Source organism: Poecilia formosa, unplaced genomic scaffold (genome assembly GCF_000485575.1).
Source record: "Poecilia formosa unplaced genomic scaffold, Poecilia_formosa-5.1.2 Scaffold48, whole genome shotgun sequence".
Taxonomy (NCBI): domain Eukaryota; kingdom Metazoa; phylum Chordata; class Actinopteri; order Cyprinodontiformes; family Poeciliidae; genus Poecilia; species Poecilia formosa.
This window is the reverse complement of record NW_006799987.1, coordinates 2,737,484-2,761,704: the sequence shown is the minus strand read 5'-3', so window position 1 is coordinate 2,761,704 and position 24,221 is coordinate 2,737,484. Positions and strand designations below refer to the sequence as shown.

General features: G+C 39.4%; 1 protein-coding gene across 3 annotated transcripts in view; it reads right to left on the bottom strand.

Moving 5' to 3' along the window:
• Nucleotides 1-19,715, bottom strand: part of slc8a2b (solute carrier family 8 member 2b) — a 94,740-nt gene extending 75,025 nt beyond the window's left edge. The window contains exon 1 of one of the 3 annotated variants that reach the window (XM_016671708.1): nt 19,467-19,715. In XM_016671708.1, the coding sequence (XP_016527194.1) occupies nt 19,467-19,581 (115 nt within the window). In that variant the 5' untranslated portion in view covers nt 19,582-19,715. The remainder of the gene's footprint in view (nt 1-19,466) is intronic. The other 2 variants (XM_016671709.1, XM_016671710.1) reach the window with 2 other exon arrangements.
• Nucleotides 19,716-24,221: the final 4,506 nt, after the last annotated feature.

Below are 24,221 nucleotides of genomic sequence, written 5' to 3'. Positions count from 1 at the left end.
TAAGGTAGGTGAGTTAGCTCAACAGGTTAGAGCACCGTGCTGGTAATGCTGAGGTCATCGGTTCAAACCCCGTATGGGGCAATTCAGGTGTAAGGTCTTTCAGACAATCAACACTTCAAAATAAAGGGTTCAAACATAAAATCAACACTTCAAAATAAATAAGGTTTCAAAAATAAAATCAACATTTAAGAATTAATAATGGTTCAAAAATAAAATCAATACTTACAAATAAAAATGGTTCCTAAAATAAAATCTACAGTTCAAAATGTATAATGGTGTCTGTTCAGTCCATAAACTAAGCCTGGGATCAAAAAATGTATTGAAGATGTCATTAGCAGAGACAGAGTCTTGGCTAAAAAATAAAATCAATAAGAGGGAGTGGAGTGGGGGGGGGAGGAAGGAATAAGAAGGGTTCGGTGAATGCACGTATGAAACTGGGGGGTTCGGTAAGAACCACTGTTCTAAATCTAATTTTCTGTCAGCAGTCTGCCATGAATGCTAAGGCTAGTTAGCATAGCCACTAATGACGGCAGATAAATGGTTTTCCTGTAATAGTGAGCTGTTTCTCCGCTACTAGCACAGTTAGCAGCATACACTGATATTAATCTTTTCACATATTGTATGTTACATACCTCAGCTTTAACATTGCCTTAGAAACGTCACTGCGTCTTTTTATGATGAAAGTTGATGGAAAGCAAAATAAATTCTCAATTATCTATAATTTTCTTGTTTTTAAACAAATAGTAAATGCAGATATCAATTTATAACTTAACATCCAGATCAGATACATTAAAGTTTGTAGCTGCACCTCCAGAAAATGTGAGAAATTCAGATAATAAATACTTTTACAAAGTAATTTCTGTCATACTCAGACTGATGATGTTTGTTTAAAATAAAACATTTACCACCTGCATCTATCAGGACAGAACTCCTGGTTCTGTTAGCTTTTGGCTGGACTGGTTTAAGAGTTTTGCACAGGACTGTACATCACTGCTCTTTGGCTCTCAACATTATTGATTTACTGCAAAGTAAATGTCCCTTTTCAAAATGTTCCAGTTTGCACAAATTTTATGATGCAACATAAAGTACTGGGAGGTGAAAACAGGAAATGCAGATATGAAGAGTAAAATTTCATAAAGTCAAATCACTGAGGCAATAATAATAAATTCCTGCAAGGCCATAAAAATCTGCAAAACTGCACTGAGTCTTATCATTTTAATTCCAGCTGAACAACTCCATCTTAACTACCTGGAATAAAAAACTCAGCAGTTTTTCTATTGTTTTTAAACAGTTTATTGAATATTTGGAGCAGGTGTCACACTGAGGACGATCAAAGCCTCAGTGTAGCACAGAGAGAAAACAGCAAGAACCCAGATACAGGAGCCAATTGTTTCTTTTCTACTCCTCGTGTTGCTTCAGATTACGCAGAGGGGCTGCAGGAAGCACCGGTCATCCAGAAACAGCAGCAGACACAGAAACTCGGTCAAACCCACAGACGTAGACTCCCTTCAGACCCAGTGCTAACTGGAGAGTAACTGGTTCCCAAAGCTCTGGTTTGGGTCAGAGCAAAGATGCATTGCTTTAATGATGACCTAGACACGTCCTAGAGCAGGTTAGGATATTTCTATGGCCTATACAAAACATGTCCATTACATTTTTCCACAGAATATTCTTGGATAATCAAATTTTATTCTCCCTATCTTTAACTATTTTAGGGTCTCTGTCGCTTTAAGTCTAAATCAGCTGCTGCTGGCCCCCAACTCAATTTACACTCGCACATGAAAATACCTGCAAATAGACGCGCAATTACATAACCATACATCTTTGAAAAGCAGAAGTGGAGCCTCCTACAAAAACAACAAGAATGCAGCAAGCGGTTTCTGGACGGTGAGTCAACAACAAAACACTTGTCTTTTCCAGCAGCCATTGTGCAACACATCTGAAGCCAGATGACCGAATGTGCTCGAGTTTCACTGTGGTTGCTAGGTAACGGACTGGTCTTGAAATATGTACAGTTTACTGGAAACCAGCTAACAGCTGAACTCTGATCCGACAGACTGAAGGTGGAAACAAAGCAGATATTTTTCTTATATTTGGATATTTTCCCATTTCATTGTGAAATAATCTACCAGTGAAACTAGTACATTTTCATCAAAATGAAGGATTAACTAACTTAAAACAGGCTGAAAAGTTTCTTGTAAGTTAGTTTTATCTTTTTTCAAGTGTACTATGATATTTGCACTAGAAACTAGATGAAATTTTGTGTTTTTGCAGAGAAAAACTAAATCTTTAGGTTTGCTACAAAAATGTCTCAGCAGACACAGAAGGACATCAAGCTCAAAGTGCGTATAAACTTTTTATTGCCAATAATAGAGCAATAAATCCATTCATTTGTGGGGGTTTTTTAAAGGCACAGTATTAAATATTTAGCACCATTTGATAGCCTAATCAAGGGTTCATTGGTCTTAATTTGTTATGAAAATGCATCAAATTTGACATAAAAGAAATTTGACTTAGTATTTCAGCAGCTTGTAATTGGGCCCCTGTCTCTTTAAGAAAACTCCTTCAGAAAATCATCTCAACGTTTCTCCGTTAAGCCTTTAAAACCATTTTTAATAGCATTGGACTGAGAAGTTTTACACGACACCGCCCCTTTAAGAATTGGGTGGCAGTGAGATTAGAGGTCATCACTTTACTTTCAGACTTCCTTGTCTAAAGTAACACATTCCAGTTGATCCTGAAGACGAGTCCAGATCCCCAGAGAGCCCTGCTTCTAGATGACTGGCCGGTGAACAGCTCTGACTTCCTCTGAGTCCAGCCACCCGTTTCAGGCGTCCTCTGGCCGCGGCTCGGGTGTCAAACGCACACCGAGTAGAACATCAGGATGAATCCCGGCAGAGGCCTGAGGCCTTTACTCCCACTACTCACCCAGCTGGACGGTTTCAATGTAATTCAACCAGATTAGATGCAATATATATGCATAGTTTTGCACAGTTTTGGCTTAATTACTGTTCTGAGTATGTTGTTCTTTCAGCAAATGCTTTTTTTGAGTTCGCCAGTTAACGATTAATTGACAGGCGTTTCATTGACCAATTCATTGCGATTAATCGTTTCAGTCCTACTGACATTGTTGAACATCAGATATTCTACCATTGATCCCTGAAGTTGAATTTCTCAGATTTTAATTGCAATATTTAGTCATTTTTTACTGTGCAGCCTTAAAATCTGGTTTTGGTCCAAAATAAAGATCTGTATCAACATTTCCTGAGGCGTTTACTCCCACTCCGGTGCTGGGCGTTCTCCAGGTCCGTAATCAGAGTAACTGGATGTTCTTGGTGAACGAGGAGCCTGTGGAGAAGCGGGAAGCTCCTCTGCTTTCAACTGGACTCGTCTCAGCAGGTCTCCATCCTGTCAGTCCAGGCAGCCGTGTGTTAATGGCTGTGAAATGGAGCGTCTGCCTCCAGCTCCTCGTCGCCTCGACGTGATGAGCGGCTTCACACTCCTCATTTAAGTCGCCCGCTGTAATTACAGCCACGGCAGTCCCCATCTCTCCCGTGAAGCCCATTTCGTTTCTTTCATGCTTCTTCTCCTTCCACAACGTTTTCATTTGTTGTTGACATTTCATTTATTCTACCTTCATGGTCCATTAAATGCTGGTCGCAGGAACCTTGAAGGTTATTCACATATGAAAACGACTCTAAACACAGGCCAGGGAACACATACCTAGGCCTGCAACTAATGACTGTTTCAGTTATAGATTATTCTGTAGACTTTTCTGATGATTAATCAACTATTCTGGTGATTAATCGATTAAAAATGATAGGTTCTGTACATTTTTCACTTAAACGCTTAAGCCTGTTTTATAGAATATAAGAAATACATTAAAAGATGTAAATGAACAATTCAATTCCTTTTTCTAAATTAGAAAATAAAGTTTTATTGCATAAAACAGCATTCCTTTAGTGAATGCTTTATCATTTGTAGCAAAAGATGCATCTGTAGCTAAAAACTATTTTAAGATCAACATGAGGAAAGTTCAGCTCTCTCTACTTGACTTAATGCCAATACAGTAAAGGGCTGATATGGTGATTTTTAAAATAAATTAAGTGATTAATAATTGGATAGGAACTTTTCTTAAAGAGTTTGAACCAGGTGAAGCTAACACTGCCACTTGAGGAGTCTGGGTAGAACAGATTTACAGTAAAAGAAAATTTGGTCTTTTTTCCAGTTTTGTCTTAATTACTGCTTCTGAGTGTGTTGTTCTTTCAGCAAATAGCCTGAGTCTGTATCCTCCAGTTAGCGATTAATCGATTTCTAAGTTAGTTGACCGATTAATCATTTCAGTCCCACATGTATCTGGTTTCGAATCGAAGAACAGCAGCGACTCTTGGAGAGGGAGACAGATCCGCCTTGGGCATCTGAATTACGACTGCAGTAGATCACAGCTCAGCTTTATATCTGAGTGACATTTTGTTTATCTAACCTCAGCTTGGATGATGTTCGGTTTTGATCTCCAGATTCATCTCAGGCTGTGACAGCAACTATGAAACAATAAAGGCTCAGCTATAAACTGCTTTTTGGGACCCGACTGACAACACATTAGAGTCGATACCAGCTTCAAGCTGGTGATGGAGGCTGCGCTTTTATCACCATCGCACTTCAGGCCTTCACATGATTTAGGCAAAATACATGTGATGGATTTATCACAACAAAAACTGGAATAAATAATACAGTCTGTAGAAACATACAGATCACCTTCTATAACAATTACAGGTTACTTTCCTAAACATTCAGGTTTATTTTCCAACAACTTATAGATTACTTTCTGTAAACCTTAAAGTTACTTTTCTAGATCCCAGGTTAATTTCCTGAAACTTGAAGCACTAATCAGAAACATTAGCTCTGCTAATGCTAAAGCACTAATCAGAAACATTAGCTCTGCTAATGCTAAAGCACTAATCAGAAACATTAGCTCTGCTAAGGCTAAAGCACTAATCAGAAACATTAGCTCTGCTAAGGCTAAAGCACTAATCAGAAACATTTGTTTTTCTAACAAAAACACTAATTGTCAACTTTAGCTCTGCTAAGGCTAAAGCATTACACCAATGCTGTTTTTGCCAGAAGCTAATGCTAACGCACCAACTTCAGTTCAAATTATATTAATAAAATAATATCTTAAACGCAAATATTTTGAAGGTTCTATTTGTGTGCTCCTCTGGTGACTAGAGGGCCACATAAAAAGCTATGGCGCGCCGGATTTGGCCCACGAGCCTCGAGTTTGGCACATGTGACTGAGGGTTTACTGATAAAAAACAATAATGATCAGAGGAGCCGTTACTCAAATCAGTAAGAACAAGCAATAAAATTCACCTTATCTGAAACAAAAAACCTAATCTTTTAAAATCTTTGTCATTCCTGTGAACCTTTAGTTGAAAGCCACTTGTGTTTTGTTTTCGACACTAAACAGAAAAGACAGCAGCAAGCCCTCATACCCCAGAGGCTGCAACTCAAACATATTCATCTCTCAGATTTGATAAATGTCCCTTTTGGGCTTTCCAGATTTTCATCTGAACCCCTCGCTAACGGAGTCGCATTCAGAGTGAGATGAGACGGTGTAGCTGTGAATGGGCCTGTTAAAAGAGCAGCAGCAGCCAGTTATCAGGCGAAGCAGCCAGACATGGCGCAGGCAGCCTGTCAGATAAGAAACACAACGCCAACAACACAAAACAACCACGACTCCAGCTGACACTCGCAGCCACACATTTATCACTGCGAGTCAGGAATCAAATGGCCTTATGTGAACCCAAAACCTCATTGTTTCTGAGGAAGACCCTCACATATCCCTCCAGAATAAAAAGGCAAAAACTTACTCAAATATAAATACTTCTGTCAGAGCAATAACTGGAAAAAAGTCAAGATTACTGGCATTGAAAGCTTCTCTTTTGTCATCATTAAGGAAAAAGGCTGGAAGTGTCATTTGTTTGAGGCTGCATTCACACCGGCCCAGTTTAGTTCGCTTTAACTCCAGTCCATTTATCTAAAAAGTCCGGTTCGGGTGGTGAGGTGTGACTGCTAAGCTAACTCTGGTCCTACAAACCTCGGTTCAGTTGAAGTGAACTCTGGTTCAGTTGAAGTGAACTCTGGTTCACTTGAAGTGAACTCTGGTTCAGTTGAAGTGAACTCTGGTTCAGTTTGAATCAGTATGTGAACACTAAGCAGACTGGAGACTGCTCCAAAAGCAGGAAATGAACTTCAGGATGCATTTACCAGAGTTAAAGCATTCTGGGTAAATGCAACCAAAACAAACATGTTAGCCCCAACGCTAGCTGGAGAAATGGGTCATAGTGTTTAGCCAAAGACAAAAGAGAAATCCTCCTCCCGCTGAAATCTGGTTCCGCTCAATCTGTCTTTCCATTTGGAGAAGAAGGAAGTTGCGCTCAGTGTCTTCAGAGGTTTTTGTGTCATTTCCTTCAGTGGGTCTTGGTGCAGCGCCCCCACAGGCCAGGAGGGGAACAGGCTGCTCAAAGGGTTTGGTTGGCTTGGCAAAGAAAATCGCAGCTGGAAATGGAACAGATGCTGCAACTTTGGTCCCAAATCTACTGGACTATCAGGAGAGAAAACAGCCTAAAAAAATGCCTAAATGTTGGTTGAAACTTTGTTTTAATTTTATAATTTTTAGTCGACAAACACAAAACAGTGACAGAGTTTCCAGCTAGAAAGCGTCTCTCTCCTCCCTCCGTTGTTGCTCATGATTGTGTTGCTGGCTGAGCAGATGCAGACGTTACGTGAGCTTGTTCCACATGATGGGTTTGCATCAGTCACAAAGGATTTTACTAACCATATGGCTTTCACACCAGCAAACACTAATCATTGTACAGAAACAGTAATGCTGTGTGGTTTAAAAGCTTCTCTCAGCTCTGAAGCCGGATCCAAAAAAATTATTGCAAGTTTTAAACGCTGAGTTGAAGTCGATAAAACATAAAAACTGAAGGGCATTCCAAGTCCCAACCCTCACTTTGCTGCATCCAGCAGAAACTGAAGTGATTTTGTTTTACACAGATTAAACCAAACTGCAGCAGCTGCTTGGCGCAGACGGACTGAAGCGTCAGACTGTTGAGTGTCTCGGTGCTGCCAACCTGAACACACACATCATAAATCCAAACACACACGCAGCTGCAGCTTCTCTCTGACTAATTATCGCCGGTTTAATGAGATCATTAACCGGTTCAGTGAGGTCACCGTGTGCGGAGGTGGGATGACATTTTAAACGCTGCAACTCGACTTCTGATGTTTAAGACAACAACTTGGTTTAATTTTAAAGACAGGAGCAGAACTGATGAAGAGGAGGAAGAGTATTCACTGACAGGCTGATTGTTGGTTTCAGTCTAACAAATTCAGTCAAGTTAAAGTTAATATAATTGGACCTGACAGGACAGCTCAGCTTTTCAGCTCAGATCAGAAACTTTGTGAGACAGATCAGAGTTTTGTGATCCGACGCCGTGAAACTAAAAAACTGTCAACAACACAGAAATTAAGTCAGAACTTTAAATAAATATAAACATTTTGCATTTAAGATGAAAAGGAAATGTGGAGATGTTGAACCCAGAACCCGTCAAGCAGCAGTTTTGGTTTCACCCGGTTCAAATTCTGTAAAAAAATAAAAAAATGTAAATCTCCTGTTAAGCATCTTTTTCTATACAATTTTAAATCAGCTAATCAAAAAATAATCACCAGATTATTCCCACACTGTTCCGATGTTAAGTCCAGCAGAAAGGCCTCAGTTTTTCACGTTAGCTGCAGATGCAACTTTTGCTACAAACAATCCAAAGTAATGCTGCCTTTGCAACAAAATGTTTATTTTCTTATTTAAAAAGGAAATTAAATTGTTTATTTGGATATTTTAATGCATTTCAAATATTGTAAGAAGCAGTCTTAAGTGGTTAAATGAAAAATTGTAGAATGTGTAAATTTTTTATCAATTGATCATCCAAATAATCAATAGATCAATCAGTTTCTTATCATTAGTTGCAGCTCCAGATTCCTCTCAGGTCTCCACAAACTTTCATTCAGCTCTGAATTTTCTCGTCACAGTTAGAAGACGGGGGTTTTCCTCTCAACTTGCCAGACCTCTGAGCTCAGATAATTAAAAGCTGCAGGATTCAGAGAGTCGGAGCCGAGGCGTCGAGATGTGAACCAGAAAGCGTTTGGTCTGATGGACGAGGATGCAACACACCCGCAGCGACGCCAGGACGCCAGCCAATCAGAGGACAGCTGGTGGGACAGAGCCTGGACTCGGACCAGTGGCTGTGTGGGTGGACCGGTGGGGTGGACCAGTGTGACGTCTGCAAGTCCGATGCCGACGCCGCGCTCCAACGGCCTGGCCAAGATGGACGCCACCCATCAACATCCGACTGCAGAAAAACGGGAATCTCCAAACAAACTTGGATTAATTCAAAGTTTCTGTCGGATCCTGGCTTCCTGAAGCAGCAGGTCCTGAATATCTTCAACAAACTGCTGATGTCTCTTCGTCTCCTGATGATCCTCCAGGAAAACATTTACTTCCTGCCAATCAAAAGCTGAGAAAAGTGGCGGACTGGAGCAGCTTGAGGAGCGAGGAGGCAGATTTTGATTCTGACTGCCGGACGGTGATGAGTGGGAGGTTCAGAGATGTTCTGACAGAATCATTTTGGTAACTTCAGTTTGCTTCAGTGGATTTTTAAGTATTTAGAAGAAAAACATTAAAATCTACAGGTTTGATAAAATCCATCATGTTTTGTGATTTACTAAAAACAGAAATTAGCAACTGGTACCAGATTGGATTTAAATTCAAAATAAAATACAGTAGCAGCTCTCCTTGATGCTAATCCAAGGAAATTTGTGGACTTGAATTAATTTAGCACAAGATTTTCATGACAGAACCATCACACTCATAACTGAGGGAAATTTAGTTTGTTTTCACACCTTTCCGTCCGGTAGATTCAGTTTGTTTGGAACCAAAGTTATAATATTTCTTCAGCCGCTGTGATTCTTTCTCTCTGCTCTGAGTCAAACCAAAACCTTGGAAAAACCTGTTCCCCTCCTCGCCTGTGGGGGCGCTGCACCAACAACCACTGAAGAAAAAGACAACACTGGCAACTTCCTTCTTCAACAAAGGGAAACAAAACCAGAAGCGTCAGATTTTATCGGGTAGAGAATTTCTCTGAAGTCTTTGGCTAAAAACCAAGAGTCATTTCTCCCGCTAGTGCTAGGCTAATGTGTTTCTTTTGTTTGAATTTACCCAGAATGCCCTGTACTGTAGTCCACTTCCTCCTTTTGGAGCGGTCTCTGGTCCGCTTGGCGTTCACATACACATTCACACCTCACCAACCGAACCGGACTTTCTAAGCAAACAGACTGGAGTTGGATCAAAGTAGACTAAATGACTGGTGTGAATGCAACATTACAGAGACCAAAACATGAGTGATTTGTGCCGCGCCATTAACTTCAGCATGCTCTAATTAGGCTCATCAAGCGTCCAATCAGGATTCAGACTGATTGGATGCAGTCGCAGGCTGCATGGTGGAGCCTGCAGTGATTCAGCATCTAATCCCACAGTGGAAGAAAGGACTTTACTGAAGCTACACAGTGTATAAACTCTGTTTTAGGATTTCAAATCATTGCATCATCAGTGCATGCCACATTATTATTACAAACCGCGACCCGAACTCAATGTTTACACTCACACATGAAAATGGTTGCAAACAGATGCACAAATATAGAACTGTACATCTTTGAAAAGCAGAAGTGGGGCCTCCTGTACAACCAACAGGATTGCAGTAAGTTAACAAAACACTTGTCTTTTTCCAGCAGCCATTGTACAATGCATACAGCTGTAAAACCTGCTGACCAAACATGTTGACGCTCAGATTGGGTTGCTAGGTAACAGGCTGGAACTCTGATGGGGTTGCTAGGTAACACAGCAGCGTCTGCTGATTTTTAAAACGGCTCATTTTCCAGTCACTAAAAAAATTAACTTAAAAAAAGCCTGTTTTTTTTAGCAGTAGAAGCCCATATGGAAGTACAAAAACATTCAAAATGTAAATTTTCCATTACACAGTCCCTTTAAAGCAACATTTTCCAAATGTTTTGTTACATTGGACGTATTTTTGATGAGGCATCAACACAGCCATCTAATTTTTTGTAACAGGTCCCTTTTAAAACGATAGACAGGATCAGCTGCCAATAAAATGTTTCTCAATTAATGCCCTTGAGGTTTTGGACAAAATGCAGCAGCTGGAAAACGCAGGAGAAACTGGTTTCCTGTCTAAGTCAGGATATAATTTAAACTTTTACTGCTTGATTTTAAGAGTTTTGATCACATTGCAGCAACTTGATTTGACCCTTTGTTTATAGCTCCAATCTTCAGCCAGAGTCCTGAGATCTATAAAACCATTGCTGCTGGACATCCACACATCTAGATAGACAGGGATTTTTTTATCACAGCCCTAAAAACTCTTTTATTCTAACAGAGTTAATATGCAGGTTGAAAAAGAAATCTAGTTAATATTTTGGTCTGAGGATTTGAATCACACGAGGAGTTAATTTTAATCTGACATGAAGTCAAATGTGCCTGTTAAGAGAGGATTGAAAATAAATTGCTCCATCATGAACTCAGTCATGGATTCCCTGTTCTTCTAACCTGTGGTGCACTTAGAGCTGATCCAGCATGAACCTGCCCACACAAGAGCCCTCCAACACTGCTGCAGCACCTCGGATCACAGGATGACAGATAGCTCCGACAGGCGGAGGAGTGGAGTGTGGGAACGGAGAGGAGATTACTGCAGGGAGAAAACTAAGAGTGAACCAAAAGGAAGAGATGTTAGAGGATAACGACAGAAAAGAGGACAAAACAGGAGGTAAAAGATGAAAAAAAAATAGAAATCAGAAGAAAACAATACAGAAGGATGAATGAAATAAAACTACTAATGTGGTCAATAATGAATGCTGCTCTGTAGACATCAGTGACCAAAGAAATATATTTGTTTTTATTTAATATTGTAATATAATTTATGTAACTTTTATTTTTTTTAAATAAATCTTTTTTACATATTTGTTGAAACTGTCTCCATGTCGAGAGAAAATCTGTGAACTGTAATCTCCCTCTTTATACACAATATACTCGAAAATAAGTACAAAATAAGGTAAAAACATTGTCCATTGGAATGGATTAAACAGTTTAGATACTTAAATAGCCCATTTTTACAAGAAAAATGTCTGAGTATATTGCCTACTAGCATAAGCTAAAGTTAATGTTAGCCACAAAGTTTAAAGAAAGTAAAACTCACCTTTGTATTTCTGAATGTATAACCAGGCGTAAATATTAAAGCCTTTCTCCAGCTTACTTGTTGGGGCTTTGGATCGATGTATGTCGTTAATTGTTACCTTGGGCAAACCCTGCAAGCAACTAGTGTAAAATGCCATTTTCAACAGACCGGAAATGACGGAGCCGCTTTTCCCTAAACGCGGAAGCAGACGTGCAAAGAGCCCATTTCACTTCATACCTGTAGGTGGCGGTAATGCTTAGGTAACGGGTTTTCCCAACCGCCAATAAAAATCAAGAAGAAGAAGCTCGTAGCATAGTTTGTTGTGAATGCTAGGCTAGTTAGCATAGCCACCGATGGCGGTGGATAAAAGAGTTTTCCTGTAACGGTAAGTTGTTTCTCCGCCATTATAACATTTAGCAGCGAGAACATTTCACTAATTATCCAAGCAGATAAATTATAACGATAATCTGCCAATGAAACCAGAACTTTTCATCAGTATTAAGGAATTATTAATGTAAAACAAGCTCCTGTCTTACTGAAAACTTACTATAAGTTGATTTCATCGTATTTCAAGAAATTTGCACTAGAAACTTACCAAACACACTACGTAAGATTTTGTATTTTTGTGAAACTAGACTAAATATTTTGGGTAGTCACAGTATTTCAATAATATTAACACATTTCTTTGCAATTTAAGTGGTAAAAAAAGAAAAAAACACAGAAAAACAGTTGAACTGAATGAAACCAGAAAAAAGCAAGCTAAAGAATGAATGAGAAAAGCTGAATAAATGATGATGACAACAAAAAAGTGAAAACAGACTTCCAGTGATAGAACCTGCAGCTAAACCAGATGCTGGCTGTGAGCTGGCCTCCAGAGGTTTCACGCCCCCCTGTAGCCCTGAAGACAAACCACAGATCCGCCGCTGAACCCGGAGCCAAAACAAACCTCTGGAGATTAAATTTATCAAAGCAAATCTTCAGCAGCAATCAGAGGAAACTGCAAATCAAATGCAGACAGCATCCAGAGCATCCAGCAGTTTGCTCTAGTTCCTATAATTAATGAATATGAGAGTTTAAAACTGACACAGGTGGATTAATTTACTTACATATTTGAGGTATAAATACTGAGGAGGGTTTTTGATGCTTAAAAATCTAAAAATCTGGAGGCTTCATTGTGGAGCTGGATTGGATTTATGATTCATCTAATAATTCATTGTGTTTGTAAGCGTTAAGCAGGCATAGCCGCTGTTTTCCATTACAGGGAACCATTAAGTAATGATGAATGCCTTTTTTTGTTTTGAATAAATTAAGACACCTGTTTTCAATCTATACTCACTAAATAAAACATTTCAGCAGGAGCCCAAAAGGAATGAACTGGTTTAAACGTAATTTGTCATGGATGCAGAGCAACGGCGGCGGTGTGTGGAAATTACTCACCATACAAGGAGCTGGCACATCATGAACAGCAGAGTGGAAACGTCATGAGTGGATTGGTGATCATGTATTGCCATGGTTGGTGTTTTCAGGTGCCAAATAAAGGCAGGGAGGCAGTAATGAACCAAAGAAGGTCTGATGAAGAAGAGTGACTGACAGAGATGACAGGAAGAGACCAGAAGAATAATCCAGCAAAGAGAACGATGGAGGAAAACAGGTGAGCCAAATCAGAGGGAATATGGAACAGCTGCAGCAGGCGAGCGCAGGAAAAGGAGAAAAGAGGCTAAAACTGCTTATGAACACTTTACAGCCTAAATCAGACACTCTACTAGGAGGCAAAGTTAGATTATTAGCACTATAATTTGACTTTTTCATTTGAAAATGATGTAAAAAGTTTATGTGATAGCTACTGTTATGTATCAGAAAATATATTATTACTTTACACTGGTGTTAACAGAGATGGGTGGAGTACTCAGTAAGAGTAGAACTACTTCAACATGTTTTTATTCAAGTCAAAGTAAAATGTAGCAAGAAATTACTCCAGTAAAAAAGTATTTGGTAAAAAGTCCACTCAAGTACGGAGTAAAACCTACACTAGTGTCGAGGTTATCGGTTTCCTACGATCTCGTACTGATTCTGTCGGCTCTGAATAACTTTAAAATCCATCCATTGACAGTGGCGGCCATTTTTACTGCCGTACACCAGGTGCTGCTGGGCGACATCATCTTCAGATCGTAAAACGTTCACACAGAAATCAAATTATGCCGCATTTAACCAGTAGCATTGGATGTTTTAGCCTACTTTATGTTGTTAGCGGGTTTATTTATCTATCTGGACGTAATCAGTCCTGAGTGTGGTTTATGAAACTAGAGTAAAATATGTGGTCAACCACAGCATTTCAATAATATTAACACATTGTCTGATTCAAAAATTCATATTTAGGTCAGAATAAAAGGGTTTATGAAGCTTTGAAAATGTCTCGCTTTGTTTTAATGCATCAAAAGTCCAAATTTGTTAATGTAGTAATGATTAAAACGTCTAGGTGAAGATTGTTTTATGCTTTATGTTGATATTGTTAGTGTTTCCAATGTAAATCTGGAAAATCAGAAAAAAAACTAAAAAAATCTAAAATACTTGACATATTTGTTTGGTGCTGAAGTGATCAAGACAAAAAATAATCCCTACATGAATATATCATCATTTCACTGGGAATAAAACAGATTACAGGACATTTCACTGAGAGTTCAGCGAAATGTTTGTAAAAGTGGAGGAAGGAAGCTGGAGAGGAAAGACTCAAACATCAGCAGTTCCTCTGGTTATGTAACATAATAGTGGCACAGAAAGAAGAGAGAGATGATTTACGGAGCGCCCAGGTGTGTGTGCGTGTGCGTGTGTGTGTGTGTGTGTGTGTTGACATGTGATGTTGATGGTAGCAGAGTGGGATTTGATGGCGGAGGAGCCGCTCAGACGCTTCTCGGCAGGCGGTCGTTGCAGCTCCACCATTATCGCCTCATAAATGATGCAGCGCTGCTGCAGCGGCTCCTCGCCTGCATGTCTGCTGCGCATCATGAGGCGCTGCCGGGTTCACACAGGCGCACAAGTCCTCAGAAATTATTCAATCAGTTTGGAAAGAGCTTAATTTCTGCATAAAAACCTGGAAAATGCTTCATGTTCAAAGTCTAACGCTTGATTAAAAGAGTAAATTTGGAAAATGTTATTTATAGTTGGACCAGATATTTTCAGGCACCTAATAAAAAGACATGTTTTTCTCACTGACTGAAGTTAAATCAGATTAAACTTTTCTTGTTTTAGGTCAGTCAGAATCACCAAAATTATTCTGATAAAAATTGAAAAGAAAAACTTTCTTTTCTACATCAGCGCGTTGGAGACATTGTGCATCAGACAAAAAGGAGAAAATTTCTGCCAAAAAACTCAGATATTTTTAGGTTAAACTGAAATTTTCTAGAATAAACTTACAAATTTATATAAATTCAGTTAATTTCTAGAATAAACTTACAAGTTTAAAAGTGGAAAATGTTTAACTTTTGAAACTCAGAAAATTCCATATTTGTTGTGAAAATTATTTGATTAATAAAAAAAAAACACTTGGCACATTTTTCAGATTTTTAATTTAATCAATCACGTCTTTCTTTTTTTTTTTACACAATATTTAAAATACATTAAAAGATGCAAATAAGCAAATAATTCAGTTGCTTTTTTGAATAAGAAAAACAATATGGTCTAAAATGCAATAATGATTGGTCATTTGCATCAGAAGCTAAAAAATACTGTTTACTAATCTGTTAATTATTTTTTGATTAATAATTGGTTAGCTAAAGGTGCTTATGGGAGATATTTTTACAGAATCTGAACCAAGTGAAGCCTAAACTGAAACTTGAGGAGTTCTGGGTGAAACATTTACAGGAAAATATGTTTTTTCATCTTCAATGCAAAATATGTATATTTGCACAGTTTTGTCACAATTAGTGTTCAGTAAATGCCCATTTTTTGAGTCTGTATTCTCCACGTAATCAGCTACTAAATTAGTGGCCAATCATTTCAGTAATCGATTAATCACGATTGACTCGATTAATTGTTTCATCCCTAATACCAAATTTCTGAAAAAGCACAAATTCTCCATGCTACCATTTCCACAAAGCTCCACTAAAGGTTTTATTAGATTATCTGCAGCACAACTTTCATCTCTAAACTTTTACATTTCAATAAAACAGCGTCCAGGTGCCTGAGGAAGGTCAACACACACCAATCCCTCTGCAGAGGGATAAGGTTTTCTCTGGATTCCTGCTCTGATGATGTGGATCTAAGGTAGTGAGGCGAGTTCCTCTGGATTCCAACTTTGTTCTAATTCCTTTTCTGGGTTACAAGATAATAATAGATACTATATAATTTATTATTTATAAGCTAGAAGGAGTTTCCTTGGAAAAACTAATGGGAGTTTCTCTACATAACAATAAAGAAGACACTGACCACAACTTCTTTCTTCATGAAATGAAACAGTGATGGAGCGGCGTCAGATTTTAGAGGTTGGAGGATTTCTCTTTTGTCTTTTGATAAAAACCCTGAGACATTTCTCCTGCTAGCGCTAGGCTAATGCATTTGTTTTGGTTGAATTTACCCAGAATGCTCTGCCATGTAGTCCACTTCCTGATTTTGGAGCAGTCTCCAGTCCGCTTGGCGTTCACATGTGCATTCAAACCAAACCAGAGTTCACTTCAACCGAACCCAGACCGAGGTTTGGAGGACAGAGGTCGGAGGTCGATTAGCATCCACACCTCACCAACCGAACCGGACTTTCTGGGCAACCGGACTGGATTTGGATTAAGGTGGACCAAACAGGGCTGATGGGAGTGAATCCTGAATGTTTGGGACTGGAAGTTATGATTTCTGCTTTAGAACAAACTCCAGGCCTGATAATCCAGAAGATAATCATTCTGATGTTTTTAGATCCTGTGAAACTTCCTCATTTCCGTTCCCAGAGGCTTTTATTTATCTGTTCATCACATCTTTCCTGAAAACAAAACCGCAGCGAGGCGCATGCTGGAAACCATCCTCCAGATTCCTGTTGCTCTTTGTTTTCTGAGATTTACACCAAACCAGAGGGAGCGATCTCGCTGCAGGACTCCCACATTAGCAAAAGGCAACTATCTGTCCTCCAGGTAAAGAGCCAATCCCCCGGTGAGGTTAGGATACTGCGACGCTCCTCCTCTCAGAAAGACAGCCATGCACATCATTTCTGTAACTAAGGAGCCACAGAGGAAGAAACGCTGCGCTAATGTCCCCAGAGATCAATCAAGACCAGAGACGAGGAAGAGGACAAAACAGTGAGCAGAACAAACCCACAGAGAATCACTGTCACTTTGATATGTTGGGTTTTTTTTATAATAGTTTGATGTGTTTGATGTGGCATAAAATGAAAAATCCCTGTGGAGAAAATAAACCTTCCAGGTTGGATGAACGTGTTTAGAAAACAGAAACTGGGACCAGTGTTTTCTAACACACCTGAACCGAATGGTTGAATCCTCAGCAGGCTCTGGTTGATGATAATGTTATTTGATTTATGTGGATTAAAGCAGAAAAAACATCTAAAACTTGCAGAACTGGAGTTTGACACCCGTTCTGTGTATGGCAGGTCGTTTTAAAATAAAACCAGTTTACTTTTAAAACATTGCTGGTATCTGAAATTGGTTTAAAATTAGTCATATTTTTTCACTAGGATATCTCCAATTACATTTTGACTCCAATAAATAACCTAAAATTTACTATTAAGTTACATAAAGTGTTCAATTCAATATATCTACAATTAATTACTGACTATCTGAAGCATATTTCAGATAAACAATTAAATTATGACTAGTCAAAAAGTCAAATCACTGAAAAAACCCAAAATCTTACCAAGTAACTTCGTTCTGCTTTCTAGAGCAAATATCGTAGTAAACCTGAAATAAGACAAAACTCACTTACAAGTAACTTTTCAGCAAGAAATAGAAGCTTGTTTTAAGTCAATAATTTTCCGTTAATATAGGTTGATACTGTAACTTTTAGCTTTTCAAAGTCTTTTCTATGTAAATGTTTTAGAAAACAATTAATTACGAATTTATTTGCTGATCTTTGAAGCAGTCTTCAAGGTCACAAAATTTTGCATTCCCCTTAAATCCTAGACCGCAGAACTCTTTCGACATTGTGGCATTTCCTAACAATTTTGCTCGCAAAACCCCAAATTCTTCAGGCAACTGTTTGGACAGCTCAATGGGGCTTAACAAGCAGGGCTTAATTCTCAGTTCAGATATCTAAAAATACAATTTTGATTTGTCTTTTTTTTTTTTTTTTGATCCAGTTAAGTCATTGAAGATATTTTGATATAAATAATCGCAGTTAAATTTTCCAGACGTCCATCATGGCGCCTCAACGTGATTAAGTGACGTAGATGCAAACAAAGGCCCCTTCAAAATAAGAGCATAAATATAGACGTCTAACTACTTGAACTTAACAGTGGACAGCCAAAAACATCAACACCGATGTTGAACTTTATTCAACTGAAACTAATTAATTAGCGATTTGTAGTTTATGTGGAAAACCTCGGGGGAAGCTAACTGCGCGAAACGTTTTCAAAGTTAGCAAAATATGCTAGCAAAACCTAAAATTAGCTCCGCTAGCACAGAGCAGCTATAAACAGTTTTTAGAGGCTAACCTGACTGAATCACGTGGAAAAGGAAGTCAAGCAACAGATAAGATGTAAATTAGAGTTCATAAATGTTACATAACCGCTCTCTGCTCTGTCATAGCTACCAGGCAGGCGCTTTAAGGGGATGTGGGTTTGCCTGAGCTTTTCCCCAGTGTCATATTTAAATCTGGGAGTGTGAGGAGGGGGCAGCGATGAAAGAGCTTACCAGAAACCCCCGCAGGTATTAACACAGGTTAAAGGAAGCAGAAGACATGGGGACTTTCTTTTTTACAGCAGAGGCAGAGGAGATAATGGAGGAGAGTCAGGGAAGAGGGGATGTAATAAATAATCCAACAGACGATATAGTAGAGCAGTAATTGGATATGGCTCATAAAACAATAAATATGTTGAGGAGGCAAGCATCAATCTGCAAGCAGTGAATCCAGAGCATCGTGTTGTTGAAGAACAAAGAAACTGTTATGAAGAGGAAAAATCAGACATCGCAGCAGAGCAGAAAGAACCGAGTCTGATCAGGACTTTAACAGCAAAACACGCTGCATCTGCTGCTGGGGAAGCCCCCAACAGCAGGAACAGCCCAGGGAAGCCCCGCTGCAGCTCCTGCAAACAGGAGGAGGATCCCCTCTAATGCATGCTGCTGCAGCCGCAGACTCCTCATTGAAACTACAGTCACACTTCATGCAGCTTGTTCCTCCCTGCAGCCCTGCACCACCAACCAAAACACACCTCAGTGCTGCCGATTCAGCGAAATGCGTCGCTTTTAAAGTGTGACATGAGATGCAGAGAACAGCACTGAGTGAAAGTGGATTATTTTGTGTAAAACCAGCTGAAAATATAAATAATATGGGGAAAATGGCAGTTTTATGGAGCTGTTCGGATGGGAAGTCCGAGCAGATCCACTGGAACACAAAGGAGGTTTCTGATGCTCAAGATGCTAAATACATAAAAGCAGAGGGAGGATTTACTTCAATCTTTCTTTATGCCAACCTCTCCTCCAAGAGGCGCATCAATGAAATCTGAAGCACTCCAATCAGGAAGCAGATCCACCAAAACCACCCGGGATGCTGCGTGTTTTCACCAAACTTGCTGTGAATTTTGTTTTTATATCACTGGCTGAGTTTCCCTCCTTCCCGAGCAGAACCCGGAGTTTGGTTCTGATCCTCGGACACCGCTCCGTGCACCGACCCCCTCCGGGAGCAGAGCGCAAATTAAACCGGATATAAGCACCATAAAGCGAGCAAAACACAACCCCCACCCCAATAGCACCCTTAAAGGTTTCACTCCCGCTCCTTAAAGTTCGTAAAAGGCGGGACAAGGCGCAAAACCCCCAACAAACAACCGCTGATGTTTCATTGTGATCCATCCCAGGTCAACGCAGCAGCAGCAGCAACACTCCCGAGGAGCAGAGCAGCTCCACATGGCCCAGAATCAGCAGCCAGGGATGCCCGCATGGAGTGCGCACAACAAAAACGCGCACCTGTACCGACCCCAAAGAAAATAAAAATGCTCAAAAAGGAGAAGCTTCTTACCGTGTGATCTAGAGCCAGTCCGCAGCCGAAGCAGTGAGCATGTTGGAGTGAAGGAGATGAAGAGGGGAAAGTGTCCTCCGCTGCTCGACTCGCTCCCAGCAGCAAACACACACATTCACACACACACGCACACACACTCAGAGCGCGCAGGCGGGCGGGGTGAGGAGGAGCGCGGATGGCCTCGGGGGCGCGGATGGATGAGGAGTCAGGAGAGGAGAAAGGAGGATTAAGAGTAGATGGAGGTCAGCAGTGCTGCAAAAACTAGGTATGCATATATATGCACGCACAGGGCGCCAGCTAGAGGGGGCGCCAAAAAATCCCAGAATGGTTATTTATAGTTGTCATTTTCTATATTTAACAAAAAATTAGGAAACATGTCAGAGTTCCAAAATATGAAATTCACAGGCTAAATGTTTAATTCCCAACTTAATGTTTAAATATACAGATTGGTAGCTAAATTTGTAGTTGCTAGCTAAACATTTAGCTAGCAAATATTTAGCTATTTAGCTTAAAATGAAATATATCGTTTAAAAATTAAATGTTTAGTTTGGAAAATAAATATTTAATTTCAAACTAAATATTTAGTTGGCCTTTGTCTCTTTCTAGCTACTTATTTACCAAATAAATCGGAGACATGTACATCGTGTCTCTGTCTCTTTAAGAAGCTCCTGCTCTTTCTGACCCTCAGGAAGTGATCACAACACTGGTCCTCATTATGCCGGTACAGACTTCCTTAGGAGCTTTGAACTGAAAAGTAGTTTGTAGGATGAGCTGAGAAGATGGGCAGTTCCACCAGCTGTTTCCTAATTGCTGCTGGCTAGTCTGAAGGAGCCAAGTGGCGGAGGACTGCTCTGTGAGGAAACACTTCAGGTGTGTTTTTGATGAGGGAATAACATGATGTAAAATAGCTAAAATAGCTCCCTTTAACATCCAAACATAGATTTCATCATATTTGGCATCGTCTCTGCTAACCCAATGGCTGAATCCTGAGTGGAGACCAGAGCAGAGGGTCCATCAGTCAGAGCTTCCAGCAGAACCAATTACTTAAGGCCTGCGCCACATTTCAGTCTCCTGCTGACCAAGCAGCCTGGAAACAGTCGATCAGCAGCGTTAAATCCTCCAGAGTCCATCAGAGTTTACACGCAGCTCTCTCCACAAATCCACTCCTTCCTCTGCTTATTTCTGTAATGATGCTCCGCAGGGAGGTTAGGATGACACGTTTCTACCGCGGGGCACATTTCCTTGGGTTTATTTTATGCCTTTTTAATAAAACTTGAGATTTTGAATGATTTCACCTCAAAATGTTTTTATTTTCACAAAGCTGTGACACAGAATGCATTTTAATTCTTCAGCTGCTTCTCTGTAAAGCTTCAAAAAGGTTTTCTCTTCAGGCCTGTTTTGAAATTTAAGCTTAGTTTCATAACGTCCTCACAAGAAAAACTACAAAAAAATAAAATAAATATGGAAATAAAACAAGACAAAAAAAATATAACATTACAGAAAAGGATTAAGAATCACTTAAATAGCTCTTTTCCAGCGGCCAATGTACAGCGCATACATTGATAAAACCAGCTGACCAAACATGCTGGAATTCAGGTCGGGTTGCTAAGTGATGGGCTGGGCTGGGGTTGCTAGGTGACGGCCAGTGCTTGCTGATTTGTGACATCACATTGTGGAGTCTTTTTAAACTGCTCAACTTCCAGACACCAGAAACATTAAAGCTGCAGTTTGTAACTTGTATAAAGAATACGTTTTACATATTTGTCAAAACCGCTGCCATGTTGTAACAGTTTGTTATGAGGCTAATCTGTGGAAAGATCAAACTGATCCACCTCCTCCCTGAGCTACTATTGCTGTCTGATCAAAGCAACGCTCCTGACGAAAACCAGCCAATCAGAGCCAGGAGGCGGGTCTTGGTGCTGTCAATCAAGCTCACATACATGCTGCTAACTCTGCCAGTGGTGGAGAAACAACTTACCGCTACAGGAAAACCGTTCATAAGTTAGCATGATCACTAGTTAACATTTGCCAACTCTCTGCTACAGTTCTCAAAATGTTCACAGATTATCTGTCTCAGACCAAACTGTTGCATAGCAAATATTTAAAAAATTATTCTTTGTAAAAGTTACAAACTGCAGCTTTAATGTTTTTTGGTGTCTGGAAAATTAGCCATTTTAAAAAGTAACGTAATGTAACGTGACAGATCAGCAGGCACTGCAGGTTACCTAGCAACCCCAGCCCCGTTACCAAGCAACAAAGTTTCAATATGTAAAACTTTTTTTTTTTTTGCAAAGTTACATATTGTAGCTGTAACTTATTCCCCAAAGCACAGATGGGTGTTTTTTTTTTTAAGTGCTTGGGTTGTTTTTAGAAACAGTGGAAATATAAATAAATGTCCAAAAATGTGTAAAATGTGAATTTTGTGTAAAATATCATCTGGTCGGCGGTGGTTGGCGACACTAGATGCAGACTCCATTTAAAATTAAAAATGTGATTATTAGGTTGTGGATGTCTGGACTGTTTAAAGAAGCAACTAAAGACATTTTTATACCAACAGACTTTTAACTAGGTTGCCAGTTTTTATGTCCGTTTTATATTCCTGATTTTATGTTCATGAAGCGCTTTATGATTTTAATGTCTGTTATAGGTCAATTTTACTGACTTATTTACTTTCATAAACCCATAAAGCCAGAATGAGCCTCAGGTTGACCTCAGAAACGGAGCAGGTGGAGAACCGCTGACCTCTGGGGTCAGGAGGAAACACATCCATGGACCCACTTCACCACAGTCAGAACTCAGAGCGGATTAAATTACACCACAAACGCGCTGAGTTTTCTCACCGCGGATCAATGATGTGCTGCAACGCCCAAAATGTGAACGCTGGGATGACATTTATGGAAATGAGCAGCAGAGAAAGCTTCTTCTCCATAAATAACATGGCTGTGGTTCTTATGACAGGAAGTGAGCACACAACACATTTTATTCCTACACATTAAAAACTGGCCAAAAAATATCATTTTAAAAGATAAAAATCACCAAAAATGGCTTTTCCTTCCTAAATGTTTTTCCTAGCTTATTATATGCAGAAAACTGAAAAAATATTTTGTTTATTCTCAGTAATAAAAACAGAATTTCAGTCAAAAACACTTCCTGTATTAACCAAGTTTTAATAAAGCAATAAAAAGCAGATTTGGACGCACCACGCTGGACGTTAAGGTCAATGAGATGTCGTCCTGGTTACCATGACAACAGAAAGAAACCAGATGATTACTTTGTCTAATATCTCACATTTGTATAAGTAGATTTTGATTTAAATTTTAGATAATTAAATTCTGATATGGTTCAAACTGAAACAGGAGTACCTCAAGGTTCGACCTTTGACCCCTTATTTCGTTTATATAGAAATGATTTTCCAGCTGTTTGCCCCTCTGAGGCTTCATGGCCGCCATATGCAGAAGATGCAGTAATGTATTCATGTTAGACATGAATACATTATTCATGTCAGTGGCTTAAAAACTCAAATCTTAACTCAAATAAAACAGTTTGCATATTATTTTCTAAGTGCAAAAATAAGGAACCAGATCCAACTGATGGACAACTTTCTAACACAAGTGCAAGAGTATGAATACTTAATGGATAGAAAGAAAATTAAATGTAATTTGAAATATATTGACACTGAAAGCTTCAAAATTATATTTTAAATGCTTTTGATAGGAAAACTTCTTTTGGCCGTTTTTTATTTCCTGTTCAGGATTCAAATTCTGGGAATACGCCTTCACCATTACACCTGTTTTAGCTACACATCGTCATGTCTGCAGTTATAAATGTTTTTTAATCTCTTCCATCAACCTGATAGCAAACAACACATGGAAATGAGCTCAGTCTGCCAGATTTACTTTGGGTTGACTCATATGCATCTGTTGCATTACAGATAATTTAATGCAACATTATCTGTGAAATACACAAGAGACTTCTAGATGGATGGATGGATGGACGGATGGATGGATGGATGGATGGGAGTACTTTATTCATCCCAACCGGGAAATCACTGTGCAGTTGCAGCATACACATACAAACAGATCAAATTACAGTATGAAAAAATGAAAAATAAAACTAAAAAATAAGATAAATGCATAAAATATAAAATGTAAGATTCTGTACATTATGAACAGTGAAAATTAATAATCTGTACAGTCTGTACAATAGTGCTTTGTAAACAATCTGTACAATATCAATTAATGAGCAGATATGTACAAAGGTAACTTAACGTTTGTTATATAAAGTGATAGCCTGTGGCAGGAAAGATTTCCTGAATCTGTCCCTGCGACAACGGAGCTGAAGCAGTCTGTGTGAGAAAATGCTCCGCTGTCTGTCAACTGTGTGGTGGAGAGGGTGCAGCTTGTTGGCCAACAACAGCAACATGTTTCTACATTTTGAAATATTTCTTCTTCTTCTGTGTATCTTTGTAACAGGAAAGTAAACATCCTCATCCTCTCTCAATCCACCAGAAGCTCCACACGATACATTACATCTAAATTAAATCAGACACAAGATGATGTCAGGCCACTTTCCCTTTTTCGTCCAAATGTGTTGTTGCTCCTCTTTTTTTTTTTGTCTCACACACACACTCGCACGCACGCACACACACACACACACACACACACACACACACACACACACACACACACACACACACACACACTCGCACACACACATACACAATCAGTCCAAACCATAATTACAGGCTGCAGATGT